This window comes from Gymnodraco acuticeps, unplaced genomic scaffold (assembly GCF_902827175.1).
Source record: "Gymnodraco acuticeps unplaced genomic scaffold, fGymAcu1.1, whole genome shotgun sequence".
Lineage (NCBI taxonomy): Eukaryota > Metazoa > Chordata > Actinopteri > Perciformes > Bathydraconidae > Gymnodraco > Gymnodraco acuticeps.
The window spans coordinates 605,165-622,920 of NW_022992185.1; the positions used below are offsets into that span (position 1 = coordinate 605,165).

Consider the following 17,756-nt stretch of genomic DNA (forward strand, 5'->3'; position numbering starts at 1 on the left):
GAGAACACATTTCACTGTGTGTGCTGTGTGCTCTGCATGTGTGACCATTAAAGAGGGTTTCATCCCTCCCAATTCTTCTTCTTCTTCTTCAACACCCATATAAAACAGAACTTTAAACAGATTAACTTTTTCTTTCAACATTTATTTGAACAGCAAGTGGAGGCAAAAGTGACTGCACCCAAAACAATAAACCTGCTAGCTAACTAGCCTAAACTCAGTAACAGAATGTGGGCAACACGTTCTTCTCCACAGCCGCACAACCTCTGAGTCAGACGTCACTTCCCCCTTTTCTATCCTACGGGTACAGCCGTACAGCCACTCCCCCTAAACCCTGTTGTAACAACATAATAAACTTTTTGGGGATGCAGCTTGGGATGTGAGGACATGGCTTAGAACGGGCGTGTCGCCTTCTGTCCTGCCAGTGTTGGCAGGACATTAATTAAAATGTCGAACTCGGACTTCATTTTAAGGACATTTCGGCCAGGGGTGTAGAGCTATATTTGTTTAAGCACCGGATTGGCAAAACAGGAGAGTGTGTGCACCAGTCTGCCTTGATCTATGTAGGCTATTCATGTCTGCCTCTCACAGTATCTGCTGCCCGCAGCTGTTTTATAGAAGGAACACCTCCTTCACTTCATTAAATCTCTGCAGCACCGGCAGCGGGAGGGTTAACTCAGCCTCTGAGAAGAGGAGCGCGCAGTGCCTTTCACGCACCGCCTTTCACGCACCGCCTTCACTGTGTTTACTTTCAGAATCATTAGAAAGGCCAAAGAGCAGTGTGGCTGATGTGTTTTAACTACACACACCTCTACACACACACACACACACACACACACACACACACACACACACACACACACACACACACACACACACACACACACACACACACACACACACACACACACACACACACACACACACACACACACACACACACACACACACACACACACACACACACACACACACAATTTAAGCGCAGACTTTTGTTCCTCCATGTTACGTTGTTATTGTTTCACTGAGCGGACCCGCACATTTTTTTCAAACGCTCCCCTTTTTGGTCCATCTGCGCGGTTTTGTGCGCTGTGATGATTCGGCTGTACCTTTAGTAATGAATATTAAATGTTGTGAGGAAATATTTCCACCAATAATTCCAATAAGTATTCCAAAATGTATTCACTTCAGGTTTACGAAAGTAACTGTAATCAGATTACTCGTTTTTCAAATGTAACGCGAGCTGAATACAGTTTTGATTTTTGTATTCTGATTACGAAACACCGTTACATGTATTCCGTTACAACCCAACCCTGGCCACACCCCACTGGGCTGGGCTGGGCTGGGCTGGGCCGGAACACTTACAAATGTGGGCCGGTAGGATTTAGGCAAAAAAAATGTTTTTCATTTTTTTTTAATAAACTTTTATTTATTTATTTTTGGCCCTCCGGCCCACCCACAGCACCGGCCCACCGGGGAAACTCCCGGTATTCCCGATGGCCAGTCCGCCCCTGACTGCACATACTGTAGTCTCTTGATCCTCCTTCACAACGGTCTGCTTTCCTTAGCAACAGTCTTCTAGCGTAACATTAACACACAATCACAGCACTTTGTCAAACAGCAAAACAGATTCGGGAGAGAAACATTTGACAAAGTGATCAGAAAATGTGTCGCAGCTCACCTGATGCAGGTTGATATGTTCTATCAGCTTGTGACAATCAATAGCTGCCCTCCCTCCTTCAGACTTCAGCTTAAGGAGTAACACTGCTGGGAGAGCCAGCAGTACTCTGTGACACACACACACACACACACATCTCAGTGGCTGAACATTAAATATGTGTGTGTGTGTGTGTGTGTGTGTGTGTGTGTGTGTGTGTACCTGTTCCATGTGTTGAGTGTGTGTTGTAGGCAGAGCGCAGTGCTGATGCTCTTTTCTGTGAAGGAGCACCTCTTAGACAACAGTTCAAAGAGGAAGTCACAAATATCATATTTTCCATGGCAACCAGAGAGGGCAGTCACTTCCATGTCATAGACAAGTTCCTGCACATACACAAAGAATCACACATGAAAACAAAACACACTGGATGTATTAAGGGCCACAGCAACAGGTCTCTCTTGCTTCAGTTTACAGCGTACACACCTGTAACCTGGACAGGATGTCAGGCAGACAGCTTCCTCTCTCTGACACTCTCTCATCCAGCTTTTCCACCGTCTGGTGGCTGCTGACATAAAATATATAAAAGAGTGACGTTTTTACCAAAGGCTGAACAATTCACATTTTGTTCATTGGTGCTCCTGAATAACATATAGGCGATTTATAATATAAATAGCATAACAATTATAATAGGTGAACAAATTGTCTTCATATTTTTTGCCCCCTGTGAACAAATGTGGTAATGTTTTCCATGTGCAGCAAGCCTCTCGGTGTTGATCTGAGCGCGTCTTTTAGGTGAAAGAAAGAAAGATGCATACTTATGCAACTGTTTTTGTAACCAAGGATGAACGAATAAATGACCTGAGTTTCAACAGTCACATTAAAACAGTTACTAAATCAGCCTACTATCACCGCAAGAATATATCTAGGATTAAAAGACTAATGTCACAGCAGGATTTGGAAAAACTTGTCCATGCTTTTATCTTCAGTAGACTCGACTACTGCAATGGTGTCTTCACAGGTCTCACTAAAAAATCTATTAGAAAGCTGCAGCTGATTCAGAACGCCGCTGCTCGAGTCCTCACTAACACTAAGAAAGTGGATCACATCACTCCTGTTCTGAAGTCTTTACACTGGCTTCCTGTGTGTCAAAGAATAGATTTCAAAATACTGCTGCTGGTTTATAAAGCACTGAATGGTTTAGGCCCAAAATACATTTCTGACCTCCTGCTAAATTATGAACCATCCAGATCTCTCAGGTCTTCAGGGACTGGTCAGCTTTCTGTCCCCAGAGTCAGAACTAAACATGGAGAAGCAGCGTTCAGTTATTATGCTCCAAATATCTGGAACAAACTCCCAGAAACCTGCAGGTCCGCTGCAACTCTGACTACTTTTAAATCCAGGCTGAAGACTTTTCTTTTTGTCGCTGCTTTTAATTACACTGCACTGTAACTTGTATTATGTTTATTTTTTCTTTATGCTTTTTAATGACTGTTTTTAAAGGCCATATTTCTTAAGGGTCACATGTCATGCTTTTCTGGTTATTACCCATCCCCTTGTATTATGTAGGTTTTTCTGCATGTAAACGGTCTGCAAAGTCACAAACCCTCAAAGTACACCCTGTAGCGAGTACAACTCTAACACAGAGAAGACCTGTCTGTGCTGCCCCAGAACGCCTCGTTGGGGATTTCTCTTTTTCCATTGTTTGCTTCCTGGGTTCTGTGACGTGTGAACACCCAAATCAACAACAAATGACCGGATTGGCCCAAATGGACCAATCTGTGGAGCACCTCACACACCAGGATCCCTTGGCTAACTAACAGGCAGTCCCATTGACTTGCATAGAGCTCCCTGAACGCTGGTAATAGACGAGTTGGGATCACGGAGAAATGCTCTTTGAAAACCACTTGCCTTGTGTTGAAAGGGGCTATATAAATAAACTTGCCATGCAACTAATATTTAAAACAATGTTTCATTATTAAACACAGCTGTTTAAACAATGCATAGTGATGAGGTGATGCATCTATAAGATTAATTATTGTAATTATCGTCTTGCAGTGTATTCCATAAATAAAATATAAATATTATATACCAGTCTGAGAGGAATGCCTCACTGCTTTATCAACTGTCCCTTTTAGGTTTTGTTGTTCTTTTCAGACCACCATCCAATATTAGCCAAAACAACAAATGATCAAGAGCTGTTTCCTTCTAACCGGCTCACTGCAATACTTTGCCTGTAAACATTTTAAACATTGGCTTTTCTGGTCTGTGTACTGTAAATCCTTTCTCCTGATTTTGCAGGGGATCCCGGCACAGTTACTAGGAACCAGTGTTGGGACTAACGCCGTTATTTTTGGCAGTAACTAGTACTCTAACGCATTACTTTTTTAATTCACTAACTCAGTTACCGTTACTACATGGTGCGTTACTCCGTTAGTTTTTTTTATATAGTCAACAGCCAGGCGAACAGAGATGAGTAAATGTACTTAGATACTTCCTGTGTCACATACGGAGACGTGCTGTGGGCGTGTTTGTGTTGTTTACTAACAAGACTATCATGGCGGCGGCGGAGCTCAAGTCTAGTTTCTCCACCTGGAGATATTCTCACTATTTCACTTTTGTTGAGCACAAAGAAAAGAAAGTTTCTGTTAAATGTAAGTTGTGTCCTGGCGGGTCAAAGATCCTATCTACTGCCCAAACCAGCAATTCAAATCTCTTCAAACATCTGCAAAAACAACATGCTGGGACGAAGCTAGTAGCTAAGACCACAGAGACTCAGCCGACGCCACTCCACCTCCACCTAAGCAACAGCGGCTGGATTTTAACCAAGGGACTGCTAGCCAGGGAAAAGTCGATAAAGCCATTGCACGGTATGTTGTAGAACACATGCAGGCTATTGCTACAGTGGAGTCACCCGCTTTCAGGGAGCTAGTTAGCATGATAGCATGTCCGGGCGGCACACGGCATATGGGACGGCAAACTTTTTCCAACTACCTGGAGAAAGAATATACAACAATGGAAAGCCAGCTAATATCGATGCAATCCAGATTGCATATAATGCATGTCAAGTTGATCAACAGATTGTATTATTCTCCAATGCAATAACAGTACTGAAAGGAAGGCTATAAGGGCATTAATGGGAGCAATTTTTTTAAGTAACTAAAACGATAGTTACGGCTGTAACTACTGTTCTATGAGTCCCGGATGACCGCCAGAGGCGGTGCTTTAAGCACTGGATATGTCCATCGCGCGCATGCGCAGCTCGAGTACCAATAACAACAAAGTCACCTGTGACCCACGTGACACCGGCTATATCAGCCGGTGTCGTCAGAGGATCTGTTCCCAGAATCTTCTCCCGAGCACACAATAATTCTGAGTGACAGGGAACTCTGGCGGTCATCCGGGACTCATAGAACCGTAGTTACAGCCGTAATTATCGTTCTATTTCGTCCCTACTGACCGCCAGAGGCGGTGCTTTAAGCACTGGATGACTTATACCAACAATGTCATGAAGAATCCAAGCCCTTGCTCACCACTGGAAGCAGCGGAGCTCGGCAAAAGGACCACGCCCAAAGAATGGGGAGTGGCGACATTGACCTGATGACAACTGGAGAATGTGCCAGAAGACGCCACGGCGTAGATGGTCTCCAGGGGCACCACCCTCAGGGCAGCCCAAGATGTTGAGATGCTCCTTGTAGAGTGGCATCTCAGCCTGATGGCAGGGGGCGGCCACTGGCCCCGTAAGCCTGTGAGATGGTATCGACAACCCAGTGGGGCAGCCACTGGTTAGAGGGCATAACCTCCTTTAGTGCCGCCAGGGCAAAATCAAGAGTTGCTCCTACTGCCGTATACAGGCAGTAGCCTTGATATACGCCCTTTGGGCACCCCCAGGGCACAGCAACTTCGACGTGCCGTACTCCTGAATGTCAAAGCGTGCCAGCTGGGCAGGCTGATTGAAGTGGGTTTGTGGAAGGACCCCGGGCCGGAATGCCACATTTGCCCAAAGGGCAACGCCTGAGAGTCCCACCTCGGGCATGTATTGTTTATGGAGAGGACATGCAACTCCCCGACTCGCTTCCCTGAGGCTATGGCAAGCAGAAATGCTGCCTTCGTGGGCAGCCACCTAAGCCCCACCTGGGCCAGGGGCTCGAAGGGAGGAGATGATAGGGCATCCGGCAGCAGGGGCAGGTCCCAAGCCGGAGCCCTCGGGGTGCTAGGGGGACGCTGCCGTAAAGCCCCCTCTCATAAAGAGGGACACCGACCTGTGGCACCCCGCCGTGGCGCCGTGGCGCCGTCGACCCGAACATTTTGGGCAGAAATCGCAGCCACATAAATTCAGAGTGGAGTGAGAACGTCCACTATCTAGAAGGGACTGTTGTCTAAGCAACAACGTACATGCTGTCCCCAAGGAACACGCACATTCTTGCCCCCCAGTTGGGGTAGAAAGTGCGTGAGTGCAAGCTGCACAGCTCGAAGCTCTAGCACGTTGACCTGGCACGCACTCTCCTGGGCAGACCGCTGACCCTGAACGGTCCTGCCCTGCCGCACTGCACCCCACCCTGAGAGACATGCACCTATGGTGATGGTCTCCTGGCGGGATGGGATGGCGCCCATGGGCACGCCCACTAGGAGATAGGCCCTGCCCCTCCAGCGTGACAGAGAGTGGAGGCAATGCTGCGACACCCTGACTTCCCTGTGCCTGTGCCACTTGGCGTCCAAGTGAAGGCTGTTCAGCCACATCTGCATGGGGCGCAACGACAGCGGGCCTAAGGGCCCAGCGGCCGAGGCAGCTGCCAGTCTGCCCAAGGGCCGGAGGAACTGAATATAAGGCACCATCTTGCCCGGCCCACGTGGAAGTAGGCATCCCTCAAGTCCACGGTTGAGAACCACTCCACCTGTGCATATGCAGTGGTCAGCATATAGAATGGCAGCACCTTCGGGAATCTGTTGATTCCTCTGAGGTCCAAGATCGGGCGAAATCCGCCGACTTTCTTGCTCACGAGAAAGTACGCCGAGTAGAACCCCCTGGGCTAAGCAGAGGGTCTTACTGGCTTGATTGCGTCCTTGGACAGAAGGATGGACAACTCTTGGGCCAGAGCTAGGGCCCCTGCCGGATCGCTGACGACTGTCAATTAGACCCAGCCGAAGGCTAGGGGCCGGAGCTGCGGTCCGTACGCCTGGGTTAAGGTGAAAACCACCCAAGGGACGGAAGTACAGACCGCCCAGTAACTGAGCTGCTGCTGGGAAAGCAGCCGACGACCGCCCCCGGGATTTCAGGGCCCAGCCCCCCGGCCCCTGGAGCCTCTTGGGGGGCGCCGGTAAGGCTCTGGGGCACGAGGCCGCCTGGAAGGCGGGCGACCTGGGGCACGAAAGTCATTGGGTCGCGCCGCTAAGACCTCTGCAGACCACCCCTGTAATCCGGCGGCTGAGTGCGGCTGCTAGAGCGGCCCCTGGGCCTGCTGGGAGTGGGCACAGGTCTGCGAAGACCCGAGACCTGCCTGGTCTGCCTAGCTTGGGCGGCACGCTCCAGTGCCTCCAGGGCAGCTGACCTAAACAGCTCCCCTGGCTCGACTGGTACGCTACGGAGGACTCTCCTACATGCCTCCGTTAGTGGTGACTGGGCCAGCGAAACCTGGCGACGAGTCTGTACCAGTGACAAGGTGTCCTCATACAGAGGTGCGTCAACCGAAGGAGGTGCGTCGGCCGAAGGAGGTGCGCCAACCGAAGGAGGGGCGTCAACCGAAGGCGGGGGGGGGGGGGGGGGGGGGGGACAGGCCCGCTAGCAGCCCCTACACCGGGCCCAGGCTGAAGAGCCAAGAGGCGACTTCATCATGCCCCTATAGCCGATCCACTTTAGAGGACAGCCTGTTTCTAGTCCTTCTATTGGGGGGAGCACACATAGCCATCGCTCCCTCAAGTCGCCGGGAACGGCCGAATTGATCTGGAGGAGGATGTGACAAGGAGAGGTGTCTGTTGGCTGCTGCCAGACGTTCCGCCTCAGTGATTCTAGCCACTCTGAGCACCCGAGGCATGCAGCTACAGCTCATGCAGGCGTTTACCGTGAGAACCTCCCTCAGATGCTCACATTTCGTCCCCACTGACCGCCAGAGGCGGCCGAGGCAGGAGGGGCAGCGGTCGTGGCCGTCCTCGGGCTCAAAAGAAGCCATACAGGCGCTACATGAATGAGCCATTCTGTAGGTAGCCAGATGCAGCGTAGCGGGGAGCGGGTGCGGGAACACAGCCTTCACCAGCTACCTGCTTAATGGAAAGAGTAGAGCATTGCTGCTACTCGCCGAACAGAAAGAGGGATGTAATTACACCCACGTTACCGGCAGAGGGAGCGGGAGCGAGAGCACTGCCTTCACCTGGCTGGATAAATAAACACGGCCGTTCAGCATCTACCAGGAGCGGGGGCGAGAACACTGCCGGCTGAATTAGAGACGAATGCCAGATGCAGCATAACCGGGAGCGGGTGCGGGAACACAGCCTTCACCAGCTACCTGCTTAACTGAAAAACAGGGCAGTTCCGCGTCTACCAGGAGCGGGGGCGAGAACACTACCTTCACTGGTTGAGTTAGAGACGAATACCAGATGCAGCGTAACCAGGAGCGGGTGCGGGAACACAGCCTTCACCAGCTACCTGCTTAACGGAGAAACAAGGCAGTTCCGCGTCTACCAGGAGCGGGGGCGAGAACACTGCCTTCACTGGTTGAGTTAGAGACGAATGCCAGATGCAGCGTAACCGGGAGCGGGTGCGGGAACACAGCCTTCACCAGCTACCTGCTTAACAGACAAACAAGGCAGTTCAGCGTCTACCAGGAGCGGGAGCGAAAACACTGCCTTCACTGGTTGAGTTAGAGACGAATGCCAGATGCAGCGTAACCGGGAGCGGGTGCGGGAACACAGCCTTCACCGACTACCTGCTTAACGGAAAAACGAGGCAGTTTGGCATCTACCAGGAGCGGGGGCGAGAACTGCCTTCACTGGTTGAGTTAGAGACGACTGCCAGATGCAGCGTAACCGGGAGCGGGTGCGGGAACACAGCCTTCACCGACTACCTGCTTAACGGAAAAACGAGGCAGTTTGGCGTCTACCAGGAGCGGGGGCGAGAACACTGCCTTCACTGGTTGAGTTAGAGACGAATGCCAGATGCAGCGTAACCAGGAGCGGGGGCGAGAACACTGCTACCAGCTGAACGGGAAGAGTAGAGCGGTGCTACTACTCACCGAACAGAAAAAGGGATGTAGCTACATCCGCATTACCGGTAGAGGGAGCAGGAGCGAGAGCACTGCCTTCACCTAGCTGGGTAAAATAAAGAAGCTTAACAGTACACGCAAGACGTTAGCCGAGCAGCTGCTGCTAACGATCAAGCGAGATTAAGTCAAATAACACACATGTTTAAGACCAGATAAATAGCTTCGAAAGAAGAGAACAGCACAGAGCCGTAGTTACAGCAGTAACCATGGCCAGTGCTCACACGGCATATAACCGTAGTTACAGTAGTAACTATGGCCAGTACTTACACGGCTTAGAACCGTAGTTACAGTCGTAACTATGGCCAGAACTTACACAGCATAGAGCCGTAGTTACAGTAGTAACTCTGGCCAGTACTTGCACGGCTTGGAACCGTAGTTACAGTAGTAACTATGGCCAGTACTTACATGGCTTGGAACCGTAGTTACAGTAGTAACTATGACCAGTACTTACACAGCATAGAGCCGTTTACGGTATTGACTATGGCCAGTACTTGCACGGCTTGGAACCGTAGTTACAGTAGTAACTATGGCTAGTACTTACGGCTTAAAACCGTAGTTACAATAGTAACTATGGACAGTACTTACACAGCATAGAGCCGTAGTTACGGTATTGACTATGGCCAGTACTTACACGGCTTGGAACCGTAGTTACAGTAGTAATTATGGCCAGTACTTACGGCTTAGAACCTTAGTTACAGTAGTAACTGTGGCCGGTGCCTAAAAGTGTCAGCCAAACGGCTGCCCACTAGATAATATAATATTGGGAGGATGAAATCCTCCTTAATGGCCACACATGCAGAGCACACAGCACACAGTGAAGATTGTTCTCTGCATATCGTCCTAGTGCTAGGAGTCTAGTACTAGGAGCAGTAAATACAACGATATAGCGCTACTGCAACCATACCATGCGTTTACCGGGAGCGGGAGCGAGAGCACTGCCCTCACCGGCTGAGTTAAATAATGAAGCTTAACGGTACATGCAAGGTGTTAGCCAAGCGGCTGCTGCTAACAATCAAGCAACCAAGTCAGAACACAATGTTAAGACCAGATAATTAGCTTCTAAGAAAGAGAACATCCCGCAGTAGTAACCGCACATGCGGAGCACACAGCACCCGCAGTGAAGATGTTCTCTGCATATCATCCTAGTGCTAGGAGTCTAGTACTAGGAGCAGTAATACAACGATCTAGCGCTACTGCAATCAAACCCTATGTACCGGGAGCGGGAGCGCTGCCCTCACCGGCTGAGTTAATAGTTAAGCTTAACAGCAAGGTGTTAGCCAAGCGGCTGCTGCTAACAATCAAGCGACCAAGTCAGAACACAAATGTTAAGACCAGATAATAGCTTCTAAGAAATAGAAAGTACTTACCTTACTCTCTGCATCTAAACGAAAAACGGGTTTAAAATATGACACTCTGGGCTTTCCATACTAAATTGAATGAGGGATGCAGCCAAAGCTGGGACTCAAATGCTAATGATAGCTCGGGCACAACACCACAAGCAGAACTTTCAAAAGAGCATAAGGGCAACTTTATGGGAGAGGAAGCGGGAACACTGTCGTCACCAGAAAGTCTAAGCCAAAGAAAAAATAAGACAGCAATCAGGACAACTTAGCTGGGAGAGGGTGCGGGGACACAGCCATCACCAGCAACAAGCTGACACCAACCTGTCTGTTGAGGTTCTGCACAGCACACAGTCCCTCAGTAGGGACGAAATAGAACGTTACTTTTCACAGTAACGCATAATTTTTTGGTGTAAGTAACTAGTAAAGTAACTGAGTTACTTTTGAAATGAAGTAACTAATGTAACTAGTTACTTGTTTTCAGTAACTAGCACAACACTGCTAGGAACAGAATACCTATAGGAATAGCCAGATTCTGATGGCTGATGGTCTAGTATGGTTATGTTGATCATAAAGAGACATCAGTGTTACATTTAGATTTGTATAACCAGTTGTAAAGTACTTGTAGTAACTTTACAGATAATCTGCATACACTTCAGCTGTGGTTCATACTTCACCTTGACTGCTGGCCCATGATGGCGGTGAGCAGATGAGAGCAGAGGAGCTTCATATCTCCTCCACAGCCTCCCTGCTCCACCTCACGGGGGAGGAAGAGCTCCGAGCAGGCCCACTGCTGGAACTCCTGACTACACACACACACACACACACACACACACACACACACACACACACACACACACACACACACACACACACACACACACACACACGATAGATAGATAGATAGATAGAATGGGAGGGATGAAACCCTCTTTAATGGTCACACATGCAGAGCACACAGCACACACAGTGACATTTGTTCTCTGCATTGAACCCATCTTCATACCAGGAGTCTAGTACTAGGAGCAATGGGCAGCTATTGTACAGCGCCTGGGGATGTGAGAGTGTAAGAGTGTAAGTGTGTAAGTGTGTGTGTGTGTGTGTGTGTGTGTGTGTGTGTGTGTGTGTGTGTTTGTGTGAGTGTGTGTGTGTGTGTGTGTGTGTGTGTGTGTGTGTGTGTGTCTTACCGTTCTGGGTCTGACAGGGCGTCTTCACTTCTCTGTACTCTGAGCTCATTAGCCAGCCATTCTGAGACCGATAACTTGGAAAACAGAAGGGTTCAGGATTTTTGCGTTCGTCAATAACATCAATCCAAACAAATTCTACACCCGCCAACGAGATATAAAACGTCATCAAAATGCTCACAACAAGTTCTGTGGATTATCTTCAGGAACCGGGTTATGATTTCTTTAGAAAACACTGATGTTTAATGTTTAATGTTTTGCGCATTGAGCCCCAGGATCCCAGTGCTATCTATTTTCATTTTATTACATCTGACTTGGGGAGTAAGAGCTTACATGTAACGGCATTAAGTTATAAAGATACAAAAAGGTAACTGTATTCCGATAGAGTTAAGACATAATCAAATGTACTGTTACATTTCTAAACAATGGGGATAACTAGCAGGATTACAATGTTACAATACCTTTTAAAATAAAGATCACATATGTTCATAAAATAGTGTGTGAGCTTAACTGTGTGTGTTAAACTAAAACGGAGCATTTTCTGTCAGCTCAGATTTTATTTCTGCTTTGAAACCGTAGTATGTGCTCATGTGTTTCATTGTTGGTGTTTAGGCTGCTGCCGGATCATGCTTAATGAAAGAAAGGTTTTCCTATAAAAAAACAATACAATTACTTATATATTTTGATACTCAGATTAGGTTACTGAATACATTTGTACACTTGTAATTGTAACGCATTACATTTTTTAAAGTAACCCTTCCAACCCTGATTAATTTGTTTACATCAGTTTTTAAGAGAAAGCCTCTCACCTGATACTGTGCTGTGTGCTGCAGCTGTTGGACGGCTGGGTGTCTCCACAGCTGCAGAGCAGTGTTCCTCCAGCTGTGGCTGTGTGAGGCTCTGCTCCACAGGCCGGACAGCTCCTCCTCCTCCTCCTCATGTTCACCCATCGGAGCTCCAGCAGTGATGGCAGCTCTTCTGGCTTCAGGAAACAGTCTTGGGATGAGGTACAGGAGCTGAACAAACACACAGTTACAGAAATGTTAGATATAAGTAACAGTATTATAATGTGATATGTAACACATTCTAACCTAATGTCATTTTTTCAAGGAGAAAGAGGCACCTTCTTATAGAGGCCGCTGATGATGAAGTCCTGCTGTTGTTGCTGAGGCAATGAGTCCCCTCTACACATCCCATAACACACAGCCGCCACACAGAACCTGCACAGCAACAAGAAGACAGGAAGTAAAGGTGGCGGCCATTTTCAATTGATTAATGAGAAAGGTAATGTTTGTAAGTATCAAACTGCACAGGTGACCTCACCTGACACAGAAGAGCATGTCAGTGTGTGTGCTGCAGAGCAGCGCTGCGCTGAGAGCTTCTCCAACAGATACTGGCTCAGGAAAAAGGGGCGGGACCAGCTGCACCAGAGGACTGTGGGACATGGAGGCGTGCAGATGGACCACAAAGGCTGACAGGCCCAGTAAGTGTGCAGCGCTCAGTGAAGAGCCCTTCAACAGAAGAGGTTCGTTTAAGTCCACAAGTAAATGTTCTGAATGAGTGGTGCGGAGGAATACAGAGATGAAGTGATTAAAATACTAAATACTAGAGTTGAACACACAATATTACATGTTCTGCCACTAAAGATCTCTAAAAACAATAACAAGAGTTTGATAGCGACATGAAGTAGGGTGGGATCAGGTTGGTTTGTCAGCTCCTGCTAGTTATGAATCCCAGCCTGTGGTTTTCACTGGGAACAGAACAGAGGTTCACTTTCTCCCCAAAACAAAATGTAAAATTGTTAATCAGTGAATAAAGCTGTTTCACTTTCAAAATCAGTGTTTGTCTCACACTTTTCCGTTGCAGCTAACATGTGCTCAATGTGTTTCTCTGAGTTCAAACTTAGGATCAAGATATCTTAAGATTAAATCCTATATTAGGTAAAGTGTAAAGTTAGAAAAAAACTAAATATCTACTGCTTCTGGCAGACAACCACCACGGTGACACATGCTCAGAGGCAAATAGCATTCACATTAGAGCACATAAAACCCCTGGTATCCTGATAGATATAACATAGGTCTAGTCTTTTTTTAGACTTCTAAGTGCTGACATTTTACATATTATACTTAAAGAAATGCATCAGAATGTGGATCTCAATACCTGGTTATGGAACAGATCCCAGAGTCTGTGCAGGAGGCTGGAGACCAGCTGTGTGTTACTGAGCAGAACGCTGACCAACCTGGAGGCCCACAGGCTCTGTCTGGAGGAAAGAGAGAGAGATGACCCATTAACACACACACACACACACACACACACACACACGCACACACACACACGCACACACACACACACACACACACACACACACACACACACACACACACACACACACAAAGTCTTTGTACTCACTTATTAGGAGGGGTTTCTCTGGAAGCGTCTAACATGCACTGACAGAAGTTTCTGAGGATCATGTTGACGACCTGAGGATAGGAGGGAGAAAATAAAAGAATACATATGAAATCTGACATATAAACAACCAGCGGTGGAAGAAGTACCCAGATCTTAAAGTAATAATATCACAGTGTAGAAATACCGTTACAAGTAAAAGTCTGGCAATCAAAAGTTAAGTTTAGTAAAAGTACATAGACTTGGCATCGAAATATACTCAAAGTACCAAAACGAAAAGTGGAAAACATGGAAGCACTTAAGTTAAGTTCAAGTACCTCAAAAATGTATTTAACTACAGTCATTGAGTAAATGTACTTAGTTACTTTACTTTATAAACAAAGAGGACAACAGATTTAATCAGTACTTTGACATGGAGCTCAGGGGACAGAGGCGTGTGTGTGTGAAGTTTGATGACCGTCTGTCCAATCAGATCGTCAGGACGGCCGGGGAAGATGACACTCAGAGTGTGTGAGATCCTGGACAGCTGGGCACACACCTCTGAGGAGAGATGAGCAGCACGAGCGTCAGGAAGTGACCGATTCAAAGAGACTGCACATTGTGGAGTTTCTTCAACAAGTGACACATGAACAGTTTCTGACTCCAGTGATCAAAACATTTCCAAGAGTGTTGAAGTTCAGAAGTTCAAAAGTCAACACCCTGAATATAAACTCTCAAATTCAGTTTTTATTTAACAAAATATTTTTGCTTTAATCCACATTTCTTTCCATAACTCTTTAAGCCAAAACACATTTTTCACTGGTATGAAACATATGCTCTCCTGCTTGCTTCACTGACGAGTTATAATAATTAAAGACAGTTGATATTTAATAAAAATGTCCTTTAATCCAATAAATCACTTTTGATCCAGTCAGCTAGTCACTATCTCTGTCTGCTAACCCGTTATTCTAAGCAGTCTGTCTTCAACTCCTCCTGATGTTTTTTCAACCCCCCAGAAAAGGAAAACACACATCACTAAGGACCAGACGTAGGTAACCTATGTTTGACATCCCTCTCACTTGAAGATGTTTAAGCATTAGCTGTATACGAGGGGCCAAAACTTTAATATTAGCTGCAATAAGGGAGAGCACACAGCTGACAATTAGACTAGTATATTTCTATAAAACAAAAAACAAATCTACATTTATTTTTATAACATACACTGAACAAAAACATAAATGCAACACTTTTGTTTTTGCTCCCATTTTTCATGAGATGAACTCAAAGATCTAAAACATTTTCTATAAACACAAAATAACCATTTATCTCAAATATTGTTCACAAATCTGAAAACATCTGTGATAGTGAGCACTTCTCCTTTGCCGAGATAATCCATCCCACCTCACAGGTGTGCCTTAGGCTGGCCACAATAAAAGGCCACTCTGAAACGTGCATTTTTGCTTTATTGGGGGGGTCTGGGGGGGTCCGAAAACCAGTCAGTATCTGCTGTGACCACCATTTGCCTCACGCAGTGCAACACATTTCCTTCGCATAGAGTTGATCAGGTTGTTGATTGTGGTCTGTGGAATGTTGGTCCACTCCTCTTCAATGGCTGTGCGAAGTTGCTGGATATTGGCAGGAACTGGAACACGCTGTCGTATACGCCGATCCAGAGCATCCCAAACATGCTCAATGGGTGACATGTCCGGTGAGTATGCTGGCCATGCAAGAACTGGGATGTTTTCAGCCTCCAGGAATTGTGTACAGATCCTTGCAACATGGGGCCGTGCATTATCATGCTGCAACATGAGGTGATGGTCGTGGATGAATGGCACAACAATGGGCCTCAGGATCTCGTCACGGTATCTCTGTGCATTCACAATGCCATCAATAAAATGCACCTGTGTTCGTCGTCCATAACATACGCCTGCCCATACCATAACCCCACCACCACCATGGGCCACTCGATTCACAACATTGACATCAGAAAACCGCTCACACACACGACGCCACCCACGCTGTCTGCCATCTGCCCTAAACAGTGAAAACCGGGATTCAGCCGTGAAGAGAACACCTCTCCAACGTGCCAGACGCCATCGAATGTGAGCATTTGCCCACTCAAGTCGGTTACGACGACGAACCGGAGTCAGGTCGAGACCCCGATGAGGACGACGAGCAGAAATTCTTTGGTCATGCAAAGCGATTGTTGCAGCAGCTGTCCGAGTGGCTGGTCTCAGACGATCTTGGAGGTGAACATGCTGGATGTGGAAGTCCTAGGCTGGTGTGGTTACACGTGGTCTGCGGTTGTGAGGCCGGTTGGATGTACTGCCAAATTCTCTGAAACGCCTTTGGAGACGGCTTATGGTAGAGAAATGAACATTCAATTCACGGGCAACAGCTCTGGTGGACATTCCTGCTGTCAGCATGCCAATTGCACGCTCCCTCAAAACTTGCAACATCTGTGGCATTGTGCTGTGTGATAAAACTGAACATTTCAGAGTGGCCTTTTATTGTGGCCAGCCTAAGGCACACCTGTGCAATAATCATGCTGTCTAATCAGCATCTTGATATGCCACACCTGTGAGGTGGGATGGATTATCTCGGCAAAGGAGAAGTGCTCACTATCACAGATGTTTTCAGATTTGTGAACAATATTTGAGAGAAATGGTTATTTTGTGTTTATAGAAAATGTTTTAGATCTTTGAGTTCATCTCATGAAAAATGGGAGCAAAAACAAAAGTGTTGCATTTATATTTTTGTTCAGTGTAGCATTAGGAGCCATGAAAGTCAGAAAGTGGTGATTTCTGTTGTACATTTAATAGGTTTTAGATTGTTTATATTTTGTCATTGGTCTTTGTTAATAATATTGTTCCTTATTATTTTGTGATCAATGATGGGATGGGTCACATGGTTATGGGCAGCACTCAGAGTGAATATAATCAGCAGTGTGAGGTGTGTGTGGAGGAGAGGGTGGCTGTATTTATTGTTGACCACTATCTTTACACAGCTGGATCATTCAGAAAATATATATTGTGCACGTTACAATAAGTTGATGATTTTCATGACATTAAGATTTTGTATTTTATTTATGACAAACCAGGCCCTACCTCAGCCTCTCAGACACTTGTCTTTGTTCCTGAAGTCGCTATAATTACTTAGACACAGAAAAAGAAAAAAAGTGATAGCATTTTTTACATTCAACTCATCCTTTTTTTGCTCTTTATAAACTAATTATATCATTGGCTATTGCCCGTCTGTGTTCATGTCTGATCAGTTTGAAGGTATTTCTCAGTGCAAGGCTTTTCTCAACCCTGTGTCTGTGCTAGTATTGTTGTGTGTGCGTGCATGTGTGTGTGTGTACTGTACCTCCGTCATTCCACTTAACAACCAGCTGTGTGAACTCCTGCAGCTGAACCTTCAGCACCTGCAGAGGATCATCATTAGTGTCCACACACACCGCACTTCCTGAAAACACAGCAGAGGGGAAATGCAGCGATGTGACAGGTTTGTTTACATCGACATATCTCTGTTGTGATAAGGAAAGAGACACCATGAGACAGCATGAGGAGATTTATACTCTATCGTCCACCTTCTAAACTACTATGAGGAAAAAAAGAAAGAACATAGAAAATAAACAAATGATGGTTATCGTAATCTTAGTAAATGCTGAATGACCCACCCTCCTGTTGCCTGTGTCTCTGGCAGGACTCCACATAGTAGGAGTACTGAGCAGCAGGGATCTTATCTGCTCTGAATACACACAGGCAAGAAAATACACTTATATTATAACAAGTTATAATTAAAATCAAACATTTCCTTGCATTGAATTTGTTAAAATAATACATTTTGGTGGCAAAAAATACATAAATATTAGACATGTATATTATCATTATATAGTATATTAAATCTAAGAACATAGTGTAGAGTAAAAAGAAATTGT

The 17,756-nt window shown here is 46.5% G+C and overlaps 1 protein-coding gene across 1 annotated transcript in view; it reads right to left on the minus strand.

The window, feature by feature from the left end:
• The window catches only part of LOC117539067 (Fanconi anemia group A protein-like), an 81,352-nt gene that overhangs the window by 15,063 nt on the left and 48,533 nt on the right, over positions 1-17,756 (minus strand). The window contains 13 exon segments of the mRNA XM_034205086.1: positions 1,679-1,784; positions 1,877-2,037; positions 2,138-2,219; positions 10,925-11,053; positions 11,435-11,508; positions 12,241-12,447; positions 12,555-12,651; positions 12,755-12,942; positions 13,592-13,691; positions 13,841-13,911; positions 14,244-14,377; positions 17,183-17,281; positions 17,496-17,566. Coding sequence (XP_034060977.1) covers positions 1,679-1,784; positions 1,877-2,037; positions 2,138-2,219; positions 10,925-11,053; positions 11,435-11,508; positions 12,241-12,447; positions 12,555-12,651; positions 12,755-12,942; positions 13,592-13,691; positions 13,841-13,911; positions 14,244-14,377; positions 17,183-17,281; positions 17,496-17,566 — 1,519 coding nt within the window.